The sequence below is a fragment of the Ambystoma mexicanum genome, chromosome 3p (assembly GCF_040938575.1).
Source record: "Ambystoma mexicanum isolate Mex_15411 chromosome 3p, UKY_AmexF1_1, whole genome shotgun sequence".
NCBI classification, from domain to species: Eukaryota; Metazoa; Chordata; class Amphibia; order Caudata; family Ambystomatidae; genus Ambystoma; species Ambystoma mexicanum.
This window is the reverse complement of record NC_090925.1, coordinates 204,998,942-205,026,257: the sequence shown is the minus strand read 5'-3', so window position 1 is coordinate 205,026,257 and position 27,316 is coordinate 204,998,942. Positions and strand designations below refer to the sequence as shown.

General features: G+C 46.6%; 1 protein-coding gene across 2 annotated transcripts in view; it reads left to right on the top strand.

Moving 5' to 3' along the window:
• The window catches only part of CD4 (CD4 molecule), a 132,822-nt gene extending 106,660 nt beyond the window's left edge, over window positions 1-26,162 (top strand). For both annotated transcript variants that reach the window (XM_069650651.1, XM_069650652.1), the window contains exons 9-10: window positions 19,074-19,129; window positions 25,868-26,162. In XM_069650651.1, coding sequence (XP_069506752.1) covers window positions 19,074-19,129; window positions 25,868-25,895 — 84 coding nt within the window. In that variant the 3' untranslated portion in view covers window positions 25,896-26,162. The remainder of the gene's footprint in view (window positions 1-19,073; window positions 19,130-25,867) is intronic.
• Window positions 26,163-27,316: the final 1,154 nt, after the last annotated feature.

Below are 27,316 nucleotides of genomic sequence, written 5' to 3'. Positions count from 1 at the left end.
AATACAAAGAGGTGCCCCATTGAAAGAGTAAATTGATCACAAAATATCTACACCTACCAATTCCAAAATGGCGGGCACGACCGGCACAGAGTGAAAGTGCTGGGTTCCTCGGCTTTGGGAGGACTGGGAGGCTGCCCATGTGATTGACAAAGCCTCCAGGACAAGCAGATGAGCGCAGCCTGGGACCGATAGGATAATTCATCCGGTGTGAAGGAAAGGTTTCTGGTGCTACCAAGGGTGGACTGGCATATAGGGAACTCTGGAGATTTCCCGGTGGGCCTCTGCACCCTGGGCCTCTTTTGTGTGGTATTTCTAAATAGGAATATAGGAAAAGCATTGGGCTTGGTGAAAATGTGTGATATGGGGCCACTTTGAAAATTATTTCCAGGGCCTCTTTTGGTCCCCAATAATTATTTCCAGGGCCTCTTTTAGTTCCCAGTCCACCACTGGCCGTGCTACCTCGATTAAAAAAATAACGGAACTCGGTTTGGTGTCCTGATGTCAGAGGGGGCAAAGAAGAAGGGCGCTGCACAGCCCAGAAAGACGAAAATGGAAGTGTTCACAAAAAAAGGGAAACAAAACAATTGCCAAGTGCAAGTAGGGAAGAGTAATTAACAGAGAATGAGCTTGTATTTTTGTCTCACTGCACAAATGACAAAATACTGTAGGCAATTACAGCATTGTGGACCTCCATGTAGACCCAAATTGGCGAAATAAAAATCGATATCGGCCTTCTTTGACAAGATTTACGGAATCTAGCGTAGAGAGTAAGTGACACCGAAAAGAAGGTGGGAGAGGTTTCACTCACCTCCAAGGGACTGCAGGTGAATGTGCAGGAGCTACAGGCAAAGGTGTGATTGCTACAAGAAAGGGCGGAGGATGCAGAGGGGAGAGCAAGAAGGAGCAACATCCACATTTAGGGACTTCCAGAGGCAGAAGAAGGTAGAAACCCCAACATGTATATCGAAAATCTACTTCTCCAGGAGAATGACCCGGGAGCCCGTTCTCAGGGGTTTACGGTGGAAAGAGCCTACAGAGACAAAGAAAAGATACTGTCCTTCTTCAAGAATGGAGGGGAAATTCGTTGAGGATCAAGCACATTGGCAATCTACCCAGACTATATAATCCAGGTTCAACGAAGAAGAGGCCAATTCGTCCCTACGAAAGAGAGACTACAGAAGCAAGGCATAAAATATATGCTTCTATATCCTGCAAGATTAAAAGTGCTACATAATGGGAAGTCTTTGTTCTTTGATTCCACTGAAGATGTGGACACATGGATGGGCGCTAACTAGATGACACAGATGCCGCAGAATGAAGAAGTTAAATAATGGATGGCCAGGTAACAATGTGCATCAAAATATGTAAGAGACACTGGGTTCACACACTTAATATATGCCAATGGCTTCAGAGCAACTAGGGTGGAGGTTTGGTTTTGGCAATAGCTTTGGTAATAGTGACCTGCATGATATACCCCCCTAATTGGACAGGGTGTTACCTACACATTCTCCTTCATTTAGGAGAATTTAGGGTACTTAGAGGTACCCGGCCACTAGGCCCCAAATCTAGAGGGAATGCAAATGTTGGTTTAGCCACAACAGGAATTTTCTGATGGGCCATTGATTTGTAGTTATGTCTGCGTTAGAAGAAGTTGGTTTCAGTTAAGACACAGCCTAGTTCGAAGATGGGGTATACTACTGATAAAGGTCAGGGGACTTGTGGATAGGAGGCCAGGGTTCTCATGGACGCACAGCAGAGGTGCGGGGGGAGAGGAAGAAAATATTTACTAAGAATGGCTGAAGTGATAGAAATCCCCGCCTGAAATGTGAGACTTTTATATAATTACATAAAGAGAATAAGGGTGGCAATATACTTACGCCGAAAGGGAGTTAAAATAGCACTGCTCCGGGGAGCCACCAGGGGGCGCTGAGATGAGCTGATCTCCCTCAGCCGATCTCCTCTACAGGGCGGCCTATGTTTGCATCTGGGCCCCCCCTTGCCCTGTTTAAACGGCGAATCGACCCCCCTGGGGTTGTCTGAGGTGGTGGAGAGCGCTTTGGGCGCAGAGCCGCTGCTCCGAGGTGACGGGAGTACGGAGATTGAGGCAGTGCGAGGAGGAGGCATCTCGGGCTGAACCGGAGCCCCGACGAGGGAACCGCGCAGACTAGAGTGGCCTGCCGGTGGGGGAGGGGCGGCAGAGTTCCTGGCGTGCAGGCGGCCGGGTTGGTGCCCGCCTTGCCCGGTGTGCAGTGGGCAGTGGGCCGTAACCCGCTCGGGCACGAGAGAAAGCAGCAGAAAAGGACCGTGAGTGAGCCCAGTGTGCTCTGAAGTGTTGGGCGAGTTTGGACTCGCATAGACCTGAGAGGAGGTGGTCTGCGCTAAGCCTGGACCGCGGCGAGAAAGCCACGTGGTGTGCGGGGGCTCGGAGGTGGGGGAGGGGCCGAAGAGTAAAGGTGGAAGTTAAGGTCTGTGTCGGTGGACCTCCCCTACCCACCCTTGTCCGGTCGGAGCAGTACTTCTGTGGATGGAAGTGATATGCAATGTGTGGCGAGCTGAAGGCGGAGGGAGCTGCGGCCTGAAATTTCCAGCGGACATTGGCGGGAGGCTGTGTTGCAGTGTGGCCTTCTGCCTGTGCAGTGGCAAGTGTGCGAGGAGTGCGATCTCGGTTACGCTCCCTGTTTTGGTCCCCAAGGAGGCGTAGGTTGCGGAGGCTGTGGAGCTTGTGGATTTTTCACGGGGGACCTCCCTAGAGTTCCGGAGTGATTGCCATTGGGATTGGTCTCCCCCTAACATTTTTCTGGGGACGACCACGTGAGGGATTTCTTGTGGGACTCTGGTTGAGGAAGGGTTGGTGTGACCTGGGAACCGGAGGGGAGCCCTAGCCTTTCCCTGGGGGACACCTACTTTGAACCATTGTGACATTGGTCCCTCTGAATTTTGGCAGGTGCCATCTTACTCTTGAAGGATGCGCGGGCACTGTTTTCAGAGGGCTAGCCTTGGACCCGTTATTCTTTAACCCTCCTCCTGCTGGAAGAAGGACGGGACTCCTGAGGAGTTTGTGTTGGACTAGATTGGCTCCTCAATTCCGCGCATGCGGGAGACTTGACCGGGTTGTTGACCTCCAGTTACTGTCCCGGAGCCCGATTGTGGATGCAAGGAGTGAGGGCGCTGCAGCGGTTCCGGAGGTCACCTCAGGGTTCGAGGGACGACAGCGCCATGCAGGACTCTGGCTGACCGGAGAATCTGGACACCCAGGATATGGGCCGCAGTATGGCGGCTCTCCTTGAAGAGATCTGGGGTTTTCGAGCAGACATAGGGAGGAGATTGGATTCCCTGGATAAGAAAGTGGATGATGTGGAGGACCGGGTCCAAGCCCTTGAGGCTAATCAATCTTCTGCAGATCTCTTTGAGACTCAATTTGATCTACAGCTGGCAGAACTTGAGAGGAAAGAGGAAAAGATTGCGCTCAAGCTAGATGATTTGGAGAATCGGGAGAGACGCTCTAACTTGAGGTTCCTTAATATACCAGAACAGGAGGGAGAGGCACAGGCGGACCTTGAGCGGAAGGTCAAAGAAATTATAAGCCTTGTGTTTGGAGGGGAGAATATCAATGTCCCCACCATTGATAGAGCCCATAGGGCAGGAGGCCGTGTCGAGGGCCCTCGCTCTGTCCTGGTGAAGTTCCATTACTATGGGGAGAAGACCAAGCTGCTGGAGCTGGCTCGTAAAAGAGGTTTGATTGACTGGAATGGCGCCAAGATCTCCATTTATCAGAATCTGTCTGCGTTCACACTTTCACGACGGAGACTCTGTGGGCCATTAACGAGATGGTTGCAGTCAAAAGGGGTGCGTTATAGATGGGGCACCCGTTCTCTCTCTCCTTTAAGCTCGACAGAGATAGGCATGTTCTTGTTTCAGAGGCTGACATCAGGAGAGCAATGAATGAGCTGCTGAGTGAACTCCCCGGGACCATGTCAAGTTGGATGATGATCCTGCTAAGGGTTCCCGCAAGGATCACTTGGAGTCTCTGGGACGGTGATGTGTCCGGGGACATAGGAAGTACAGAAAGATAGCGCCCCCGTCCCCGGGGCAAACAGCGACTTTAATGGGGGGTGGAACATTCAGTGACCTCCTTATGATTCTATCTTTGAAATGTGTTTGATGTAGATGAGCCGTCTTTGGACACAGAGCTTTTTTTTATTTATTTCTTTTGCTGAGGGAGATTGGTCTACAGTTTCTCTGTCTTCTCTTTCTTCGTTGGGTCTGGGGGGCCCAGAAAATGATGTGACCTTGAGGGGCTTTTCGCCCTGGCGGAGGCGACACTTGGTGGCCTGAAGGCTCGACAGTTCGATGTTGCAGCCCTTTCAGGCGCTCAAAAGTTGGGTGGGGGGGTGGTCTGGGTTGGGTGGGAGGGATGGGGGGGGGTTGGAGCTACCAGGATTGCTGGGTTCACTGTGTTTTATTCTGATGTAACGGTGGGCACCTTGGTTTGGGGGCAGAGCTTACATGTGGTCTTGTGGCTGGCCTTATGAATGAGTTTGTTTATTCTCTTAGTGTGGGGTCTCTAAATGGGCGAGGCTTGAACCCTCCGACGAAGAGGTCGCTGGTGCTCAGAGAGTTTCTCCGCTTAAAGCTACACTTTTTCTTTGTGCAGGAATCCCATTGGGTTAAGGGGAGGGAGCCCGCCTTTAAGTACAGGGCTATTCAATACCTATTTCGATCATCCTGTGGAGCAAAGAAAAGAGGGGTTGTGCTTATGGTTTCGTCAGGTGCGCATTTCTCTCCTAGAGCTCATGAGGCAGATCCGGAGGGGCGTTTTGTTATGGTCAAAGGGGAGGTGAAGGGTAGATTGTTTACCTTTGTGGGAGTGTATGCGCCGAATGAAGATCAAGATGTGTTTTGGCGGGAGATGGGCTGAAAAATTAGGGATTTTGCAGAGGGGCGATAATTGTGGGGGGAGATTTTAATATGGTTCTGAATCCGGACAAAGATAGGAAACCCCCCAGCCCGTGCCCCGACCTTAGATCCCAAAGGAGGTTGGCGGATTCTTGACTTAGGTCTTTTGGATGCTCACCCCGATGTTGGTAATAGAGCCCCTCTTTATACATACTTTTCCTCTGTGCATCAATCGTTCTCTAGAATTGACTATGTGCTAGTTGACTCCTCGATTTATGATTATATTTCTGACTTCGGGGTAGAGTCCGTCCCATGGTCTGACCACGATTTGGTTCGTGTCAGCTTGAGGGTTCCCCCGGTGGCCCGGGGTAAGTCACGGTGGATATGCAACGATTCTCTCCTACAGGATAGGGAGCTAAGGCAATCTCTTCTAGACTCTATCGTTGAATTCTTTTCCCTAAATGACAATGGGGAGGTGGGGGTTGGAGGAGTGTGGGATGCATTCAAAGCCACAATCAGAGGGGTCTTAATGGAAATGGGAGCGAGGAGGAGGAAGGATAGGACTAGGGAGGAACGAAAGTTGAGGGAGCAGATTCTAGCTATTCAGCCGGGGGGCAAGTTAAGGTCGCAGATGGATCCTGATAAACGGGAAAAACTCCAGCTGCTTAGAGCTAAATTGTCCGCTCTACTTGTGGGGCAGTCGGAGAAGAAACTTGTGTTCCTGAAGCAGCGGTATATGGAGAAAGGGTAAAAAAGCGGACAGGATATTGGCTTGGAGACTCAGGGAACTCCGTAATAGTAGGCGTGTCAATTGCATATCTGGCCGGGGAGGTGAAAGGTTGCTTGGGGACGAGAAAATTGCGGAACAATTTAAGTTATATTATGAGACCCTTTATACTTCTGAATATACCGGTGATGGGTCAGATGTGGATCAGTTCTTTGAGTCGCTTCCCATCCCTTGTCTGCCGCAGGAGCGTTCGGCCTCTTTGGAGCTTCCGATCTCTCCCCAAGAGGTTGTAGATGCTATTGCGTCTTTGAAGAACGGTACCGCACCGGGAGACGACGGATTCACCGTCCGCTTTTACAAGACATTTCGCTCCACGTTGGCCCCGCATTTGTCTAAGGTGTATAACTCGGCCCTGGATGCGGGTTGTCTTCCCTCCTCCATGATGTCGGCTCTCATTGTGGTCATCCCGAAGGAGGGGAAAGATCCCTCGTTATGTCAATCATATAGGCCCATTTCATTGTTAAATGTTGACGTGAAGCTATTGGCCAGAATCCGGGCGACCAGGTTATCCAAACTTATTCCCTCTTTGGTTCACGGAGATCAGGTGGGCTTTAATCCCGGACGGCAGGGTTCTGATAATGTTAGAAAAACATTAGACCTAATGTACGAGGTGTCCAAGCAAGGGTCTGAGGCTTATCTCCTCTCGCTAGACTCTGAAAAAGCTTTTGACCGTGTTGAATGGTCCTACATGGGGAAGGTGCTCTGAAAAATGGGTATTGGTGACATGTTTTGTGGATGGGTTTCAGCACTATACAATGCTCCATCTGCAAGCGTTCTGGTTAATGGTTTTACATCCCCGAGCTTTTCACTTTTTAGAGGAACTCGCCATGGGTGCCCTCTATCCCCTCTTTTGTATGCTCTGTCTATGGAGCCCTTTGCCATTGCGGTCAGGCGGGAGGAAGCGATCTCGGGGGTGCGATGTGGGGACTTCTATTTCAAGCTGTCTCTTTTTGCAGACGACATCCTAGTGTATCTGTCTGGGATTAATGACTCACTTCCCCGGTTGTTAGAGCTGATACGTGGTTTTGGAAAGTTTTCCGGACTCCGAATCAATGTCTCTAAATCCTGTATCATGCCCATGGGGGTGTGTGACAAAGATATTCGGGGTAGAGCGGAGGTGTTTGGGATGCGAATAGAGAAAGTCAGTACCAGGTATCTTGGGGTTGATATTCCCAGAGACCTGAGTAAGGTGTTTGAGTTGAACTTTCCCCCGTTGTTGGCCGAGGTTTGCTGCGACATGGATAGGTGGGCTCCACTGACGCTCTCTTGGTTTGGGCGAATGGTATCTGTGAAGATGAACGTGCTACCCAGGCTTCTCTATCTCTTCTCATCTCTGCCTTGTATTGTCCCGGACTCCTTTTTTCTATCCTTTGAGCATGTCTCCTTCGCTTTGTGTGGCGTGGTAAGAGGGCTCGAATAAAGCTGAGTACATTGACCCTCCCAAAGGCGTTTGGGGGATTTGGTCTTCCTGACTTTAAGCTGCATTACAAGGCGGCCCAGTTGCGAGTCATGCTAGAGCATTTACGGGATGACCTAAGGACATATTGGACCTACATTGAAGATGTGCAGGTTCATCCCCACAAGGTTAGAGACCTGCTCTGGGCCCCTCCGCATTCACTACCAGCTGTAGCACGGTCCCATCCAATTCTAGCGGTTCTTTGGCAGTTGTGGAGGCCTAGCAGGGACAACAAGCTACTATCAACATGGCCCTCCCCTCTATCTTCCTTGTGGGGACCGCCGCTTGATTTGGGGGCCAGAGGTTTCCAAGGGACACAGATGTGGTCGGACCAGGGGATGGAGAGGGCTGCACAGCTATTTGACCAGGGAGGCTTTATTGAATTTTCCCAGCTGTCGGAACTACTCCCGGAAAAGCCTCCTTCCATTTTTGATTACTTGCGGCTCAAGGGTATTCTTACGCAGGCGGGTTGGGTGGCCTCCCTCTCTCGTCACTTGGCCGCTTTCGAAAGGGTTTTTGTAGAGGCCAGCTCTAGAAAGAGATCTCTTTCGAAAATCTATAATGTTTTAATTAAGGCGGACCTAGAGGGTAGGCAGGCGTTCAAGAGGTTATGGGAGGAGAGACTGGGCATAACCCTAGATGAGCGGGATTGGGACTCGGTTTTCCGGTCCGTCTTTGGGGGGAAACTTTATACTGCAGCTATGGAGCAGAACTTTAAAATTCTCCACTTTTGGCACCGTCCGCCCGCCTCTCTATCTAAAATGTTTCCCGGAGTATCTCCGAGGTGTCCTCGGGCTTGTGCCGGTAGAGGAACTTGGTTCCATATGTGGTGGGAGTGTCCGGTTATTCAGGTCTACTGGGCGGAGTTACTCAGTTGGATCAAAGAGATCCTAGGAACTTGTCCTGCCCTTCACCCTATGGAGATTTTATTGGGCACCCCTAGGCCTGAGTGTGAGGAATGCCCTTTCCCCAGGGTAATGAGCACGATGCTGAGGGCGGGGAGAATGGCTTTGGGCCAGAAGTGGAAAGGATCTCAGAGCCCAACCAAGGCGGAATGGTTTCATAAACTTTTGTCAATCTTTACCTATGAAAAGCTTACAGCTATTGTCAACGACGACATGTCCTCTTTTTTGCAGGATTGGACTATAGTACCTTTGAGTACGGACTCTGCTGCATTGAGACTTTAAGGTCTGGGGCCCTGTACGGAGCTTGATGATAGGAGGAGGGTGGGAGTGGGTCTTCTAATGAACTGAACCGCCTGCTGTTTGAGGTTTGTCGGGGACCTTGCAGATAGAGCTAAGCGATTGGACAGCCATCAATTGTACCGAGTCTTGCTTCCAACCATGATGTGCCTTTTGCTCTTGTTTCATTGAACCTTGTGTAGCTCACTGTTTGGGCGGTGGGTGGGTTGGGGGAGGTAGGGAGGGGGTATGGGGTGTTATATATTGTCCAGACTGGACTTGTTATAGAATTGATTGTATGTTGCTGTGGCTAATGAATAAATTCAATAAATACAAAGTGGAAAAAAAAATAGCACTGCTCCAAGAGACACACTTCACAGTGGGCAAACAAACACAGGTGGCTCGGAAATGGGGAGGGAAAGGATTTGGGTCAATGTACTCTAATAATGCGAGGAGAGTATTCACTTGAATAGCCCCGGCTGTTCCCTTTAGAAAGGTGGGAATGTGCACAGATAATGAAGGAAGAATGGTGGTACTACATAGATTCCTGCAGAAAAAGGAAGTCTGCATAATAAATAAATATGCACCCAATCATAATGCAGGTCTGAATTCTCATTCTATTCCGGAGTATATAAAATATACACTCGGATAGATTACTTCTTGATGGGTAGAGATCAGGTTGTAAAGTTTGGGAGCCTCATATGAAGGGAGAACACTATCCGACCACTCACCTTTGATGGTGAGCTGGGTTCTTGCCAATCAGCTGGTACCAATACCTACGTGGTGACTCCAACACGAGACTTTATATGATGGTCCATTCACGGAAGATATTAGACAGCAGATACAGGAATATTTGGACCTAGATGATGGTACTGTGGCATGAGGGCAGGTACTTTGGGATGCCTTTAAGGTGGTGGTGCTGGGTGCAGCTGTAGCTAAGGCTGGAGGGATCCAGAAGGAGTTAGAACAAAGTCTGGCAAAAATTGAAGCGGAAATAAAGCAGATAGAAGGTGGAGTAAAGGGAAGGAAAGATACAGAAAGAAGGCTCATTGTACTAAGACAAGAATGTCTGGCGAACTGGAGAAGTACAGTTTCACAAAGTATACAGTAAAGTTGCACGAGCAAGGAGATAAGCCAAGGACATTATTAGCCTGGTTGTGCAAGGATAGGGATGATCGGGAGGGCCTTCTAGAAATAGAGGATGAAATGTGGGGAAGTGTGGAAATCACAGAAAGAAATCAATGAGACCTTCCTAACATTTTATAGACCGCTATATGAGGACACAGGGAACACAAAACTAAGGGAAATAGAAGAGATATTGACTGAAATAGGTTTACCCACCTTAAATGTATATCAAAGAGAAGCATTAGAGGCTCCCCTCTCACTTGAGGATGTAAGAAATGTTATAACAATGCTCTCTATGGGTAAAACCCCAGGGGGGATGGCTTACCCTCCAAATTCTATGAAGAATGTATTGACAAAGTGGCACTGAAACTACTACAAACATTAGATGAGGTATATGGGATGGGCATACTGCCTCCAAGGACGGAGGAATCCATGATTGTTCCAATCCTGAAACCTGGGAAGGCAGGGAAGCACTGTGATTCATATCCACCAATATCGCTAATGAATCAAGACCCAAAAATCCTCACGGCAGTGCTGGCAGAGAGATTGAAAAAGGTCATAGAAACCCTGCTCCATCCCGACCACACCGGATATGTCCCAGGTAGGGTAACAACAGGGAATCTAAGGCACGCAATCATTGATAATACGAGAGGCTGGCCGGAAGGATGTGGAGTGGTGGCATAAGACGCCATCAAAGCTTTTTATTCCGTCCAGTGGGAATGGCTTACAGCCTCCCTGAGAAACTTTGGATTAGGCGAGAGGTTCATGAAATGGGTTAATAAATTATATTCTAGCTGGTTGCAAGGGTGAGGACAGGTAAATACACTGCAGATCCGTTCCCGATACAAAGAGGTACGAAACAAGGATGCCCCCTATCCCCTATGTTGTATATTTTGGCCTTAGAACCCCTAGCAGTATTTCTGAGGAAGGAATTCAAGGACACAGGACTTCAAATAGGGGGAACACATCACGTAATATCATTAAATGCTGATGATATGTTACTGTATGTGTGAAACCCAGAAGATGCCCTAGATGCCTACTTAAAGAAGTATCTACAAACTGTGAAGAGCTCTCAGGAATAGCAATCAGTAAGAAGAAATCCTGCATATTTCCATTGGGGAGCTGGGTCGAAGTCGATGCGAGCAGACTCCTATGCCTAGGGTTTCAATGGAAGGTTGACACATTTACATATCTAGGTATTGATGACACGTGAGAGACATATCGGCAAAGCACACCACTGGTGAGATTGGGATTAGAAAAATCATTTAGATTCTGGGAAAAACGACCTCTCTACGTAACAGGTAGAATTGCACTCATAAAGATGGTTGCCCTTCCCCGATTGTTATATAATTTTGTTAATGTCCCACATCTCATACCCAGGTCTTTAGTTAGAGAATTTAATACTATGGTGGGGAGGTTCATATGGAAACAAAGCAGGTGTAGAGTGGCCATGGATACAATGCATAGGGACCATGTGGATGGAGGAATGAGACTTCCACACTTCAAATTATATTATTTGGCTGGACAGTTGTAATTGTAATGGGTAATTTATAACGCGCTTAATACCCAGAGCTTTCTAAGCGCAGACCCCAGGATTGAACCTATGTTGCTCTGCGTCGTCTTGCTCCTAAGGAGAGCGCGTTGCCCCTGGGCTATCCTCCCGAGACTTACAACATACAGCGGTGTAGTTAGCAGATTTTGAGAATGTAGAACACACTCTGATAAGTGCAGAGATGACACCCTTCCTATTGAAGGAAGCATTATGGTTGGGGAATAACAGAGTTGTGGATCCCTCATCACATTTGAAGTTAGGCAGACAGAATTCCTATTGATAAACTAAAGGGAAGAAAATATGGCAATTAGATATAGGAAGGGAGTTAACGGATAGTGAATGGTCCAAGGCACCCCAAAATAATATTGAGGAATGCTAGATTCAAAAAGATCCAATTTTATACCCTCCAGGGTGCTTACATGACACTAAAACTGTTGTCACGCTTGCCAGGTTCAGAGACTAAAGAGTGCCCACGTGTTACGCTCACCTGGCTCCCACAGGGGCGTCGATCTGAACTGGACAGCTGCGGTCTCCACCAATGTGACACGTAGTGCTGAGATGACGGACTGGACTGGCCCACCTAGCTTCATTTGCTTGGCCCGTAGGAATATTCTTCTGCAAATGGAGAAAGGGAATTAACCACCCGTGGAATTAAGCGCTAACCCCCCCCCACTCCTGCTGTTCTCCCCACTGATCACCTTTGATGTCCCCTCTTATAGTCTCACCTGATGGTTTGGAAAGATGAGCTCTCCATCCTGCATTGAGCGCAGGGGCGTAGATAACCAGTTGCTTCACTGGCTCGAAGGAATTGTTGAGTTCCAGAACAGTATTGACTCTGAGATTCCCGGAAAGACGCAGTAAGTATGTAGTTCGTAAGAGTTCAAATGTCTGACTTTCACTCTTGTCCAATTCCTTGCAGGTTGCAGCTTGACCCTAGCGAAGAGTTCCTCGTGGCAACCGTTAATATCCAACACAGTTCGATAAAATAATGTCAATATGTAACCTGTTGCTTTCTCCCTTATTCAGGCGCTGAGAGAAAGTATGAAGTCTCTGGGAATAATGCCTCCGGCGGTAAAATCAGGTAAGTCTTTTGTGGTGAGGAGGTTTCACCTTGTTTGTCCCTTTGTTTCACCTTGCTGTCCTTTTGTTTCCCCTTAGGGTCCGGGGTTCGGCGAGGAAGCAGTGGAAGCTGCGCCGACCCGTGAAGAGGAATAGTACCCCTGGTGGCAAAATCAGGTAAGTCTATGGGGGGGTAACTAATATTGCCTCTGTGTATTCCCTTGGCTCACCTTGCTGTTCTTGTCTTCCCCTTAGGTGCCGAAGTGCGGCAGGAACATGCATAAGGATTCAGTGGAATGTGAAGATGCTGTGAAGGCCGGTGAGCTCAGCGCGGCGCTGCAGCAGGGGAGGCGACGTGCATAAAATAACTTCTTTCTTCCAGCTCGAAGGCGCGATGGATCGGGAATTCAGGTAAGGATCAAAGGTATTGCTCTTGTTCTAACCTTTTCTCGTTCTTTCTCCCTTTTTCTAGGAGCTTCAGACTCGAGGCGGGCGTGGCAGAAGACTGGATGCAGACTTGCAGGCACGTGAGCGTTACGCTGCTGGATGCAGAATAACGCGAAGCGTGTGCTGCTCTTTGGGCGTGGTTTAAATAGCCTCCAAAGTAGTCTCAGGTAAGTATTCCTCCCCAGCCCCACCCAAGTAAAAAAATAGTCCCTAGGTAAAAGTAGTCCCTTCCAAGCCTCTTTTGGCTTGGAGCTCTTGCATCATGGTCTGCATCAGGTGAGTTTGCAGCATGGTCTGCATCAGGTATGTTTTAATCTATGAGCCTGGCGCCTATGGTGTTTTTAGATGTTGGGCTGTTCATTATAAGAACAAGATATGTAGTAAATTGCATAGGAAAATCACTGCATCTAACACTATATGGTAAAAGTCATCATCCTAAAAGATTTATAAAAAGTATGCCTTATGGAAAAATGATTAGAGCCAAGAGGATGGATGATGATTTTCAGGAAGAGGCCAGCAATATGGCAGCATGGTTTTTAGAAAGAAGTTATACAAGACATGTATCACAATGCCTATAACAAGACTACAACATGTAATAGAGTGGATCTTTTGTGAGATAACAAGAAGAAACGAGACAACAATTGCATAAGATTCATTACACAATTCAGTCTCCCGTGACAACAGATTAGAGATATATTACAGAAACATTGGTCAATTTTGAAATCAGACAAGGATCTTAATGAAATATTGGGGCAATTTGCACAAATTACATTGTCCAAAGACAAATCTTTGAAAGACTTGATATCGCCTAGCATGTTGAAACCAGTAAAGCAGCAAGCTAATTGGTTACAGAGTTTGATATGTAAAAAAGGTTTTGATAAATGTAATGAATGCAAAATGTGGAAATATGCTGAACAAAAACGTATGGTTGAATATGGGACTAAGAAACAAAAAAGATGGTATATTACACATAAGATCAATTGTTTAACTAGATATGTAATATATGTCATCAAATGTCCATGTGCTCAACTATATATATGGTACACGATTTGTCAGTTGAAGGTTTGCATCCTACAACATTATTGAGCGATTTTGCACAAAGATGAGAATTATCCGTTGGCTGTTCATTTTGCTGAAAGACACAATAGTGATGCGACTCTTATGAAGTTTTCTGCAATCAAGAGCATAGGTTACGCAATTTGGAGTCGAAACTTATTATTGAATGTAATATTAAAATCCATTTGGGCGCAATTTAGATGTGGAACTAGCTATCCATTTATTAAAAAAAACGAATGATTCATATATCTATTCTTTGCAATAATTGATTAATACTGTCTTTTATTTGAATATGTATGATGAGAATTTATAATAACTTTTTAAGTATTGACATTTGTGACTTGATGAAATCATTGATAGTTGTAGTTTTATCCTTTGAAAATTGAGCACTTGGTACTTTGAGCCTGTTGCACTTTACTCCACTTGGGCCTGATAATAGGAACATTAGCACTTTGATATTAGCACATGGCCCTTTAGGTTAGCCCACTTGGGCTTGATTCTAATTATGAGTGGCAATACGACAATAAGATGTGTAATGTACATCATACAGCCGACATGGGCAGATATGACATCACTGCATTAGCTTGTTGCTGTTTCTTTTGATTTTTATTGGTGCTCTCCTGAGCGTGCCACACAGATTTAACTGCAGTGGTGAGTTTATGGATTACAAATAGCCATTGGGCTAACAAGCTGAGAAAATAAAGATACAATAAAGAGAGCACAATAAAGTCGCACCAATATATGTAAGAGTGCCTTTCTATTTAGAAGTGAAACATAATATAGGCACAAAAAGAATGTCTGGCTAGTATTTACTAACTACTATACACTATAAAATGGCCACCAGTTTTTACATCATAATTGGGCCATATTTAAATAAGTCATGTGTCTAGGTATACCAGCTGACTCAAAGGAGTGTGGAAATAAAAACAGCCTACAATAACACATTGGTAATTTCATCTGAAGAAGTCCCTGAGGTAGGGATAGAACGTGTGGCGTAATTTGACATGTTAGGACTGCATCAACAGTTCAGTAAGACCATGTTGGTTTTTTACATATGTTTATATGCTGAGTTTATGAGAAAATAAAATAAAGCTGTTTTGCACCTTATAAGACCAAGTGCTCTAGCATTATTATGTTCACCCAGGAGTTTACTGTTCAATAACAACAAACTGTAGTTGGAGGTTGAGAGTTTTTGTGAAAATTTGTTAGGGGCTTCCAGTAAGTATTCGGCCGAATTCCAGCCAAAAAACTGTTTTTCTGCTTCGGCCGAATAGTTACTGGGAGTCTTACTCGAAGCCGAAGTTCAGTACACGTCTGCTGGTAATTGTGCTCTCTAGGTTGGCTTATGGACCATTTTAATTTGGCACTAGTAGAGTGCAGTATTGCATTAATGCTATCTGAGGGCAGCATTGCCATATGTACATGTCGTGTTGACGCTGCAGGAGTGTTTCTTGCTGACTCCATCCTGCCCTGCAGCTTGAGCATGAGCAAGCTCTTCAACTCCCTCTTTTCATCCTCTGCTGAGTACTCAGCAACTGATTTCCCACCCCCAAAAATGTTTTTACAAATTTAAAAAAACAGTAACCTGGTCTAATACGCACCCAACTTCAATTCTTTGCTGTCATATGTGTATATATGGTTTGTCCTACCGGCAATAGTTTTATGTAATCCTGGGCCATATAGCACAAAACGTGCAGCATTGCAAATATGTACTGTATTAATGTACTAGTTTAGTTTCTGTACTTGAGAGAAATTGCACTGCGTTAGTGCAAGGTTTTTTGTAATACAGGCCTTCCTGCTGTACTCTCAGACTCCTGCCAATTTATATTACATAATGAAAACGAAGTTCCATTAATTGGAATGCAAGTGAAAAGCACATTTCTCTAGTGGATCTTAAGAGTTCTGAGGCTGCACTGTGAAATCCCCAGGCAGCAAAAGACGAGCAGAGGCAATGGGGGTCCGGATCAATGGATTTGCTGGCAGCCTGGCACACATGTTCCCTGGAACACAAAACACATTTTTATATTTTTGGCATTAACAAACAATCGAGGTGGCACGTCAGACTGCTCCACTTACATTTTATAGGCATTTACCAAGACGGGAACAAGATTAAAAAAGTGTCCCTTTGGTGACGACGGCTCCAAGGCCGAACTACGGCATGTTACAAAACTTAATTGGGACAGTAGAGGCACCTGTATGGTGGCTTCGAGAAGATTGGAGTACTGACGGGAGGGCGCCAGTGCAAGTGAACGCAATGTGAATGTCTTGTGACGAAGGCATTTGAGTAATGCAAGAATGACTGTCATTGACTTGCCATAGTTCATATAGCCAGAAATAAGTAACAACAAGAAATGAAAGCCAGCCGGAATTCCTGGATCCCGAGCATTTATATATAGTATAGTGATATCGAGTTCCTTCCATCCATTTTATTTTGCAGAGCCAGTTAATGCAATTTTCCTATGTTTATTTCAAAAGGAACAGTTCTATACATATTTTGACATATATGAGATAGTAGTAAACCACTATTCGGTTCCAGCTGAATACTTAAGCCAACTATTCGGGGTATTCAGCCAAATAATACACCCCTAGAAAATATAAATAAATATATATATATATATATATATATATATATATATATATATATATATATATATATATATATATACACCAAGAAAGTTATGGTGGGTTTAAAAAGGTTTGAAAAAACCCTTTCACCTGAAATGTAGGAAAGTCCATTTGAACCAAGTCACACATTCCACAACGCCACCTATTAGCCATCGCTGGAAGTTCACCTCCAGTTCTGAGACACAACCACAAGGCAAATTAGCTCAAATGCAAACCTTTTTCTCCAGGAAATTGAGCCTCATTAAACGTTTGCCGGTCTCGATTTAACAGTGCCAGTAAAACCATACCGGCACCATTTTCAACACCGGCAAACTACGAGTTTTGCAGGCGAGTGCCATTGTAATGCCCCAGTAATTCACTACGGTCTGGCGGCAGCCTGCCGGTTTTACCGGCACGGCTACCGCCGGATTCGTAATGAGGGTGATTGTCTTTGTCTAAGAGGGCAGGTCTACTTTTTACATAGCTTAATAAACCCAAGACAACTACATACCTGGTTCACCCTCATTAGGGATCATCGGTGCAGTGTAGTCCTGACAGTCTTGTGGTTGGTATATATATGTGGTTGGTATCATATATATCATGGAAGGAAGAGATGGTGTCATTGTTCCATTAGATAGAATAGGGGTGATCAGTGCTGAAAATTGAAAATATTTACTCTGGGAACACCCTCCTCCTTGTGAGAGAAGGTGCAGGCCGAGCCAGGGGCATGACCCAGGCACGTGGCCCAGGCCATGTCACAAAACACCCTATCTCTTCATGTAACCCAAAACTGGCGAATTGCATAAAAGCAAAGATCATTCTGGGAAGAAGGAATGCCCACAATTTGTATTTGAAATAGATCTGGTCTAGTGATTCAGCAAGAAACCCTTTGACTGAGTAACAGAAGTTGGGCTCTGCACTTTTCATTGGTCAGAATACTCACCCTAACAAAAATATGTCTGGTATATGCTTCTGAATGGGATGTTGGGCTTTGTCTATTTCTGTATTATCGGTATAATTGTTCTTTTATAACGTGCTGAATACCAGCGAGTAGTTTCTAAGCGCAGGATCAGGATTCAAACCTGTGTTGTGCTGTGTTGCCCTGCTTCCAGGACAGGTGTGTTGCCTCTGAGCTATCCTTTCTTTCATTCTCCTGCTCCTCCTTCTGAGGGGCTGGCTGCTTGTCTGTGAGAGCTCAGCTCAGGAACAGCCCAGGAAGATGGAGTTACTGAAACTGATCCACCAGTGCTGAGAGGAGCTTGATGCAGCCAGCAAGAACGTGTGGGAGCAAGACTTGGCTCAGATAGGGTGACATGATCCAGGTTTCAAAGTAAAATTGTTATAGTGGCATGAGGTGGGGACAGAGACGGGGAAATGAACGAAGGGTGGAAGTTGGAAATGGTTAGACTTGATCATGTTCAGGAGGATAAAGTCTCCCATGGGCATAGCAGGAACCCCAGAGGCAAGGGACACGAGTAAAAAGTGTAGGTCAATGAAAGATCATTTGAGAGCTATGGGGATGGGCGTAGATGGGGATGAAAGGCTGGGGGCAGGTAGGCCAACGCCATCTCTCTTAGTAAGTTGGGAGAAGGTGGCCGGTGCCAGATGGATGAGGGCTAATACATGTTTCCCTGATCAACATCACAGAGAGATGGGAAATGTAGGAGTCAAATTGGAGACAAGAGGTCTTCTTGCAGAAAGATTATGGGCTGAGTCATAGGGTACGAAAGGTGTGGGATGAGGGAAGAGGAATTGAGCCTGATAGACGATCCAATGAGGTTGGGGTAAGTGTGGCTATTGCAGCCAGGGTGTCGTTTGGGGACTGATTGAAGAATGGGGATGGTGTAGGAATGTGGAGAAGGGACAGGCAGTCAATAAAGCATAGGTGAGTCCACCTGTAGTGGGTGGTGAAAGGGTAGTTAGAAGGAGGGCAGTATTGTTTGGGGGAGCGGCATGGCAATAGATAGCACAAGCATAATAGGTGGTAGATAATGAAGTTGTAGCTGGTGGCCAATCAAGTGCAATAGTCCATCTGTGACCAAAGGTAATATTCATGATGCCAGTGGCCACCATCAGTCACCTTACTGGGCCGCAGTGACTACTAAATCAATTACAATGCCGATAGCAACCAGGAAAGAAAATACGAGGCAGGTAACATCCAAGAAATCAAGTACAAGACTGTTAGTGCCAAACAAATGATTGTTCTTGCTTTTATATCATAGCCTTGGTCATTGACTTTCATTACTCCAATCACAGTCTCTTTTAGCCACTAGCCAAGTGGGTCTGAGAGAAGCCAAAGGGGGCTGCGAACTGTGCTGTGGCTTCTCAGGACATTAAGCTATGAAACGCAGCAGTGCTCTGGACATTGGTGGCAAGCAGGTGTCCTACTGAGATAAGAGGTCTCAAGGGCCAAGCCACCACCTGAGCGTGGCGTGGACTACAGAGGCTGCTCCCCTTGTTTTTCTTTTTTATTTGGTTCACATTCAGTGCCCCACATTCCTTGGAAGGAGTGTGTATCCAAGAGTGAGACCAGGTCAGGATTATACAGAGAATAGCATTCAGTATGGAGAGCAAACTGCAATTGGGTCATTGTTTATTCTAGGGTTAGAAGACATGCCTGGTTGCACCACTTAGGAAAACAACCCTGTTTCGTTTGATTAGCTGCCTAGAAATCAATGCGTTTGTGTGCTAGACAGCTCGAGAAGGCACATATACCCCAATAAGGCCTTGCAGTGCGCACCAGTATTTTGTACAAACTCGGGAGACAATGAGAAGCTAATCTAAATGGTCTGGTACCACATCTCTCTGCCCAGTCCTCTTTCCCAACTTCCCTTAGTAGCAACTACACACAATGAGACTTAATGCTGACACAAGACTAATGCTTCCTTTGTCTCCTTTTTGTGTTTGCAGCGGCGGGCGAGCAGGATGGCCTGGCTGAAGCAGCAGAGGACCTGCCAATGTAAAGAGTAAGTATGGAACAAGGTGAAGCTTACCTAGGCAGAGTACAACAAACAATATTCCTCTCCCTCCCACCCCTCTTCCTTGTAGTAGAGGGAGGCATGCACTGAGCACACCCCAGGTAGTCTGATGGCTCAGTGATGTAGCTTCTGGCTGCTGACATCCGTGAGTTTTAGGCAGACAGGGGTTTGAATTCTGGCCCCTTTGTCCTACTATGGTCAATAAGTTGTGTACCATTAAGTGGGGGTAACACCTCTTAGTTACACTGCTATAAAATGGGAGTAGCAAGTGTTATAAATTAAAACAAGTTATAATTAAAGCAGCACCCCCTTCTCTCTCTCTCTCTCTCCCACCCTCTCTCTCTCCCTCCACTCCCTCTCTCTCTCTCTCTCCCTCTCTCTCGTTCTCTCTGTCTCCCACCTTCATGTGGTATTGGATGAGCCTCTCTCATGTTGCCTGCCAAAGGTAACTCCTCACAGATTGCAGTGCCCCCACTTTTTTATATAAAAGAGGACCTTCCCCAGAGAGGCAGATTTTGAAACGCAAGGGGATTCATTCTTTGTTGAGACAAGGAATTGAGACGTGGAGCCCTTGCTCTATGGATTCTATTTCTCACACCTGCCTGTTGAAGGTCACACCAAAAAAAGACTGCTTCTTATTGACCGATTCGGTGCAGCCTTCCATGAGCAGATTTCTATCGAAATCAGGGGATCCCCGCCAAACCACACATAAATTGCCTTGACATCCAGCCCCTTCCCCTATCCTTCTGTCACCTGCCTATCACCTTGGCCTCGGCTCATCCTCCCACATGCCCTCTGGTCTGCTCCACTTTGCGGAGGTGTGACTGCAGAGGCAGTCTGTGGTATTTAGTCTTTTTGACATGCACACAAAGGTATGTGGTCAAAAGACCTACTACCACCCTATGTGACTAGAGAGACACACATCACAGCAACCCTCACTGACAATGTTCACCATGGCTGAAATACATGCCCAAGTTGCTGTTGGTGCTCTTGTTCAGAGACAAACTGGTAAAAGGGGCCAGTTCCTAGCCAATAATCCTTACAGCCAGCCTTCCCTGGAAATAAACATACCCCATGCAAGAAAGAGACACACAGGCAGATGGCTGGGAACATCTTGTGTAATCTCCTGTTTCATAGGCTGCAAAAGAATATAACACTGCCTTTCTGCATCCATCATGGTTTTATAGATTTACAAATATTCCATCAGTTCTTTTGTAATATGAACCTTATAATACAATTGGTCACATTTCTACAAACAAAGTGTACTGACACTTTTTATTGGATATACACACTTCCTGAAACACATGATCATTTTCTGTCACACTGACCTCATGTATGCTAATCATCATGACTGGTTGTTTTTCAAAATTTCACTAAACCACGAGATATATTTCACAACTTTAAAACTGGAAAAAGCAGGTTTTGGAAATTAAGCATTGCTTCAGACTTCTTAGCACATTATTTCCTAGACATAGGGGGTCATTACGAGTTTGGAGGTAGCCATGGCGCTATTAGCGCCATGCCTGCCTCCAAACCCGGGTCCGGGTCTGGTCTGGCTGAATGGGGATTTACCGGGACATTCCGACCTATGCGGACCCGGTAAGTCCCCATTCAGTTAACCATTCCCATTTAAGCCCCCATAGGGCTCAATGGGAATGGGGAAGATGCTAATAAAGGGCCCGCAATTAGCTCCAAGGTCCCTTAACGGGACCCGCAGAGAACGGCTGGTCAGACCAGCTGTTCCTGCTGGGACCCGCTAAGGGACCTCGGAATAGGGCGTTAAGGGTTTACCAGCACCGGCATTTTCTTATATATTTTTCTAATGTCTATTGAGTATGTCTGATATTTCTTAAGTGAGAGGGAGCTGTGTTCTATATTTTGTATGTTGTGCGCAATGTAAGCATTCCTTCATGTTTTGTGTTTTCCTAAATAAATGTTTGCAGTGTCACCTATTTTATGACGTACCTACCTATAATAAGTGCAGCCTGGCTGCCTCAATGAAGAACACTTCTTACTTTTACAATGTTTGACAGGAGGTCGAGACACATGGCAGGAATCACATTTTCACCTATCTATTACCAAAGAGAGGGAGGATGTACTCCTCTTCAGAACTATCTGACATCTTGGTGCTTCACTGTCCATGTGGGCGGTAGCAGATGGATATGAAAATGTATGTTTCTCGTCTGGTATGGAGCAGTGAGCTAAAACTTGATTGGAGACCAAGCCCATAGAACAGGTTGCTTGGACATTTTCATTCTCAGTAAGGATGCTTTCACACTTTTGGCAATTATAGACTGTTCTCCATGGTGGCACTGCTCCTGAAAAGTAGGTAGCATCAGTTGTAGACTGGTAGCAGTCTTTGGGGTGGGAGGATATATTGAAATAGTGTAGGGGACCCTTTAATTGAGAGGATTTCAGGTTTAAGGGCATCTGTGAATGCTGCAACATTGGTGATGTTGTGGACGTCTTGTGGCTGGGAGTTCCTTTGGTGGGAAACAAGTAGGGCAAAGAGGCGTAAATGAAAGGTAGCATTGAATGGGTGAGGGATAGTGAGATAAAATAGTACAGTGGAGGGTGCGTACGATGGAGAGTAGTGGGAGATATTGGCAGCCAGGTAGGTGGGTGAGAGGGCATAGATAGATCAATTGAAGAATAAGAGGAGAAATTTTAAAAGAAATATGTGATGCACAGATGGTCAAACCAGATGAAGGTGGTAGCCAGAGATTGGGGAGGGGCAGGGAAGATGCAGAGAATGCTCAGAACAGAACAGAACAGAGAGGCATGCCAAGGACGGATTATGTGCATAGTCATGAGTGTTTTCGTGACAGGGCCCATTCATTCTCATGTTCAAAAGGGTTAAGTAGTCCCAGTGTAGCAGATGAAGCAATGCATTGATGGAGCTTGAGTTGGCTGCCAAAGTTAACTCAGGTTAAAAGTTGCATGGGCTGGAAAAAAAGGCACGATGGAAGAATAAGGAGAAACGAGAAGAGGTGTGAAAGCAAGGGTAGGCAGATGAATCACTTTGGTATTTGAGGAGTTCAGCATTGAAGCGACATTGGGACAATAGCACTGAGACAGTTGAAGATTTGTGTGAATAGCTTGGGTGAAATATGTAAAGGGAAGGAACATCGGCATGCTGTCACCAAATAGTTTGGAGGTAAAACCAAAGAAGCAAACAAGGTTACCTTAAGAGGGGGTACAGAGACTGAAGAGTAGTGGGCCCAATAAAGAGCCTTGGGAGACAAACTGGGAGAGCACTAAAATTGGCTGTATTCGCGTTCCAAGAGATAGTGAAGGATACGTCATGCAGGGACGCAGTGATTCAGGCAACAGCTGAATCCAGAAGCCAAGGAAGGAAAGAGCAGGATAGTTGGCAGTATTCAATGTTGCCAGGAGGAGAAGAAGGATAGGAATTCCAGAGAATTTAAAGTGATGAGCAATTGTAGGAAAGGTGGACACATGAGTTTGTGCCTTTTGTGTGGAGTGACAGCTACGGAAACCAAATGGTTACAGGTACAACACATTTTGGAGAAGTGCACATAGAGGAAGACAAGACATTGGTTGGGAGGGTCCTTTTGGTCAGCAGAGGGTACATTTAGGATTGGGAGGACAGTGCTATTTCTAAGCAGGCAGGAAAGATGCCAGCGAGGAGGGAGAGGTTGCAGAGAGTGGAGAGAGAGGAGCAAGTAATGGGCAAACGATCCACAATGGTTTGTGGCTTGAAGGGATCCACAGAAGTGCTTGATGTGTTATCTGCATGGGTGATAGGCACTAGCTCAGTGACAGTTTTAGAGGAATAAGAGGCATGGGAGGATTGAAAAGGGATAATATAAGTAATTTATAACGTGCCTATACACACGTGTTTCTAGGTGCGGCAAGACAAGGAAGGTAGGACAGAAGGAGGAAAAAACAACTATCTTAGTAGGCTTTGTGTCATTCTATTGCGCAAGTGTGGGGGGAGAAGTAACAGGGTGGGAAATGGGAGGGGAGAGTGCAAGGTAACTCGTAAGTGCTGCCGGGGTGTGGCTCATAAGTGCAAAGAGTCAGGGGACTGTAGGGGTGCAGATACAGTCCCTAAAGTGGTTGAGAGGCAGTGCAAGCACAACTGGTTGTGCAGGAGTCTGGTCACATAAGTTCAGTGGGTGGCCAGGTAAACCAGTATGCACAACAGAAGAGGGAGCGAGAAAGCAGAAGTGAAAAGGAAGGTCTTGAGTTGCTTCTGGAACCTTAAGTGGTCCTGCTCAAGTTTGAGAGAGGCAAGGAGTCTGTTCCAGATGGAGGCCTAATCCGAGGACAGAGATCTACCCCCGCTCTCTGCCTGGAGAAGCGGCTGACCCGCAGAGAGTTAGAGGTGGATAAGCGGAGGGCTCGAGAAGGAAGATGCTTAGGAAGAGAATGTTGGATGTAGTTTGGTCCCTTGCCCCAGAAAGCCTTGTGGACGATGCAGAAAGTCTTGAACTTCATCCTCGCAGCCACAGGGAGCCAGTGGAGAGATTTCAGGGCTGGAGAGATACGATCCTTGGACTTGAGGCCAAGGACAAGTCTCAGAGTCCTGTTCTGGATGAGTTGTAAAGGACGAAGAGTAGAGGCAGGCAGATTTAGAAAGAGGCTGTGAGTATAAGAGGGGTGGGTATAATGAGGAGGGGGGAAGGTTGAGAGGGGGGCCTTGAGGGCATCTCTTATCTTAGCACCCTTCAAAGAGAAGTAAAGTGTGGTGTTTTGGGCAGATAGAGTTGAGAAGATGGTGCATGGACATGTTGTTTTAGTGTGAACTGGAGAGTTGGGTGGGATGGGAGCAGTGTAGAGAGATAATGGGCCTCATTACGAGCATGGAGGTAGCCATGCCACTTTTAGCGGCATGGCTACCCCCATACCGGGTACCGGGTCCGGGTTCCAGGAATGAGGAATTACCGGGCCATTCCGACATTGGAGGTAACTGAAGCCCGGTAATTCCCTTTCCCGGGACCCGGACCCTGTACATCCCCATTCCCATAGGGCTCAATGGGAATGGGGAGGATGCTAACAACGGGCCCGTTAATGATGGGCCTGTTGTTAGCATCCTGGTCTGCTAGCGGGTTTTACCAGACGTCCTTTGCGGGACCCGCGAGCAGACCTTGTAATGAGGCGGTAGAGGGTTAACAGTGCCGGCAGCTCTACCGGCACCGTTAACCCTCTACCGCCTTCCTCGTAATGAGGCCCAATGTCTATGAATTAGTAGTAGGATTTAGCAACATTGATGGCAGTAGAGATCTGACATGGAGTCCTTACAGGAGGTAGGGAGGAGAGGTGAGAAGTCCTTGTGCCATCAGATGATTTGGTGGATTTCCAGAGTGGTGCATGAGGAGAACAGGGAGAGAAGGTGCGGGCTGGTAGTGATGTTCAAAGGTCACAGTTGAAATCACATAAGGCCTCCTTGATAGTGGACTCCTGAGGTGGAATGAGAGCAAGAAGAAAGGGCCTCACTCTGCCTCATTCAGGCAAGAGAGGGCTGGGGCATTGATAGCTAAAAGGTACAGTGACACTGAAGTAGATAAGGGAGTGGTCAGGTGAAGGTCAGTCCATGGAGCGGCTATTCACAGCGAGGGAGGTTAAGAAGATAAGCGTTGTCCGGCATGTGAGTTTGCTTGGTTATGTAGGGTTGGTAAAGAGTGGTCCAAGAGGGGAGAATGGAGTTCAAGGTAGGTTTCATTCGAAGTTCTGGGATGATTGAATTCTCCCAGGAAGCATTGCAGGGCGTAGTGGGCAGGGTGGGAAAGGAGGAGTGGAGGGAGCTGGAAACGCTGTGGATGAGGAGAATGGGCCACGGGGCAGGTGTATGGAGGTGAATGGCAGTGTGTTAGAATGAGGGAGGGCTGACATGAAATGGTTGGTGGTGTTTCCTGGGCTGGTTAATGATTATGAGATCCCGACTATCACCTCTCTTGGCCAGTTGGGTAGAGTATGTGTTTGTGTGGAGGACATCAAGTGTGGTTGTGTCATGGGTGGTGATCCTTGTTTCTGTTGTGGCCATGACAGTGAGGTGGAGATGGTGGCAGTAAAAATGGTCAGTGAGGAAGGAAGTCTTGTTACCAGTCCCAGAGTGAGGGTAGCCGGTAGGGGCGGGCAGGAGGAAGAGGGACCTGAGAGTGGTCATGAGAAGGAGACGATGGGGATCAATGACACTGGAGTGAGAAGATGGCCACAGTGCTTTTGGTGAGTGAGGATTAGGAGCAGGATGGGAGGAGAATAGGGAGAGTAGAAGAGGAGGGCCATGAGAGTATGGCCTTAGAAGCCCCCTCTGAAGGGGAAAGGGAGTGTAGTGAGGAGGAGGGCAGGGGGGTGCATCTGCATATTGTAGGGAAGTGGGGGATTAGAAGAGTAGGAATGGGTAGTGCAGAGCAATAACAGTGTAGTTTGGCACTCAGGGTACCCTAGGTGTCTGTCTTGTGCTCGGGACACTAGATTCCCACGTCCAGTCATAAGAGACATGCGATAAGCGTGGACAGCGACAGAGTAGAGCCTTTACATTTCCCCTCAGTGCATTGCCCTGTTAGCACTACTAGGGTTAACAAGGCCTTGCCCTAGTGTCGATACACATGCAGTAGGCACTATTTCTGTAACGAAGCCCAAGATGTTTATGTCTCCTCTTTCTTGGCTTGCTCTAAGTAGTGGGGGAGGGGGAGGACATCCAGGTATACAGCATCCACCTAATCCGAATGCTGACTGCATTTCTGTTTCTTTCTCTAGCCAGGTGAATCTGCTGCTCCGCCAATGACTCCGCATTTCATCGTATGAAGATCCTCCAAGGAGGGGCCTGGCTTCGCAGAAGATCCACTCCCTTTTCCTCCCACGCCGCCCTTTCAACTCACAGAGATCACCGTATAAAGACCACCAGCAAGACCTTCTCTCTGATCCCAGCAGCTCTTTCTATCAGTGCTAAATCTCTTTAATGTTTTCTTGTGTTCTAACAAAGATGAAACCTGCAATACGGTGTACATAGCGCCACCTATAGTATGCATCATTAAACAGAAATTGAATAATTGCTCCTATGGTGTGTCATTGAACACAGGGAATGAAAACTGTTAAAACTTTACAAGTATTAGTAAATGAAAACACGTCGTCACACACTGTTTACCTGAAACTTCACCATCCTTACAGGATAAGACAGAATACACTGTAGATAAATCGTAACTTGGTTTTGGATTCGGCTAGTTTGTGCCATAGCCACAGGTGTGTCAACTGTTGTTCATGGAGAGGGTTGGCTGGATCTGGTATTGCTTTCCAAGCGAGTCTTGTTGGGGGTACCCTTCTGAAAGGTGTCAACAAGGCATGGAATGCTTCAAGATGGTGGATCCATGGTATTACCCAAATTGACCTTTTACAATTGACCTTTTGTCCTAATTGACCTAATTATAGTGGTCCTAATTGACCTTCCGCACAATTGACCTTTATATTATTTTAGTTATTTTAAACATGTATTGGGTTGGTTTTGGATTATAAATAATATAAGGGGATTGGTTGGGAGGTTGCGGGGGAGGGGGGTTTGGATTGGGTGAGGGGTTGCGAGGGATTTCCCGCCCCGCATATATGTCCTAAATGACCTTTTAAATTAGGTTAATTCTCCCGAGGTCAATTCTCCCGAGGGGAATTGTGAAAAGGTCAATTGGTATACATCCGGATCCATGAGGCCGAGGAGACCGAAGATGACATTCACATCCGGTACTGGTGCAGCAGATCATCCCTGCACTCATGATACACACATAGAACCACAAAATCCAAGTGTGCCCGGCAGGACCATTTACGGACATGCGGATACATTGCCTAAATACAAGCCACACCTGTGCTTGTCTATACAGCACCGGCTGCTGTGATCCTGGCACAGCTATAGGTGACACATGATTGGCCATATAACTCTTTATGTGTCCGTACTTCTAATTTCATTTGCACCTTCTTGACTTTACAGGTTGTCCTAATTTCTATGGCCATTTTTAGCTTTCCGTCAGCTTGATTATGGTGCCGGGATGTGGGCGTTTAAGGAAGAATATCTGGTCCTCATTCCCATCAAATTCTATTATTATTTAGTGGCGTTGTAGCCTGGAAAAGGCAGGATAGCCCAGAAGGTGCCGGAGACCCACTCTGAAGACCAGACAGGAATAAGCCACTCAGACACCAAGCTGATGGATACATTAATATGTT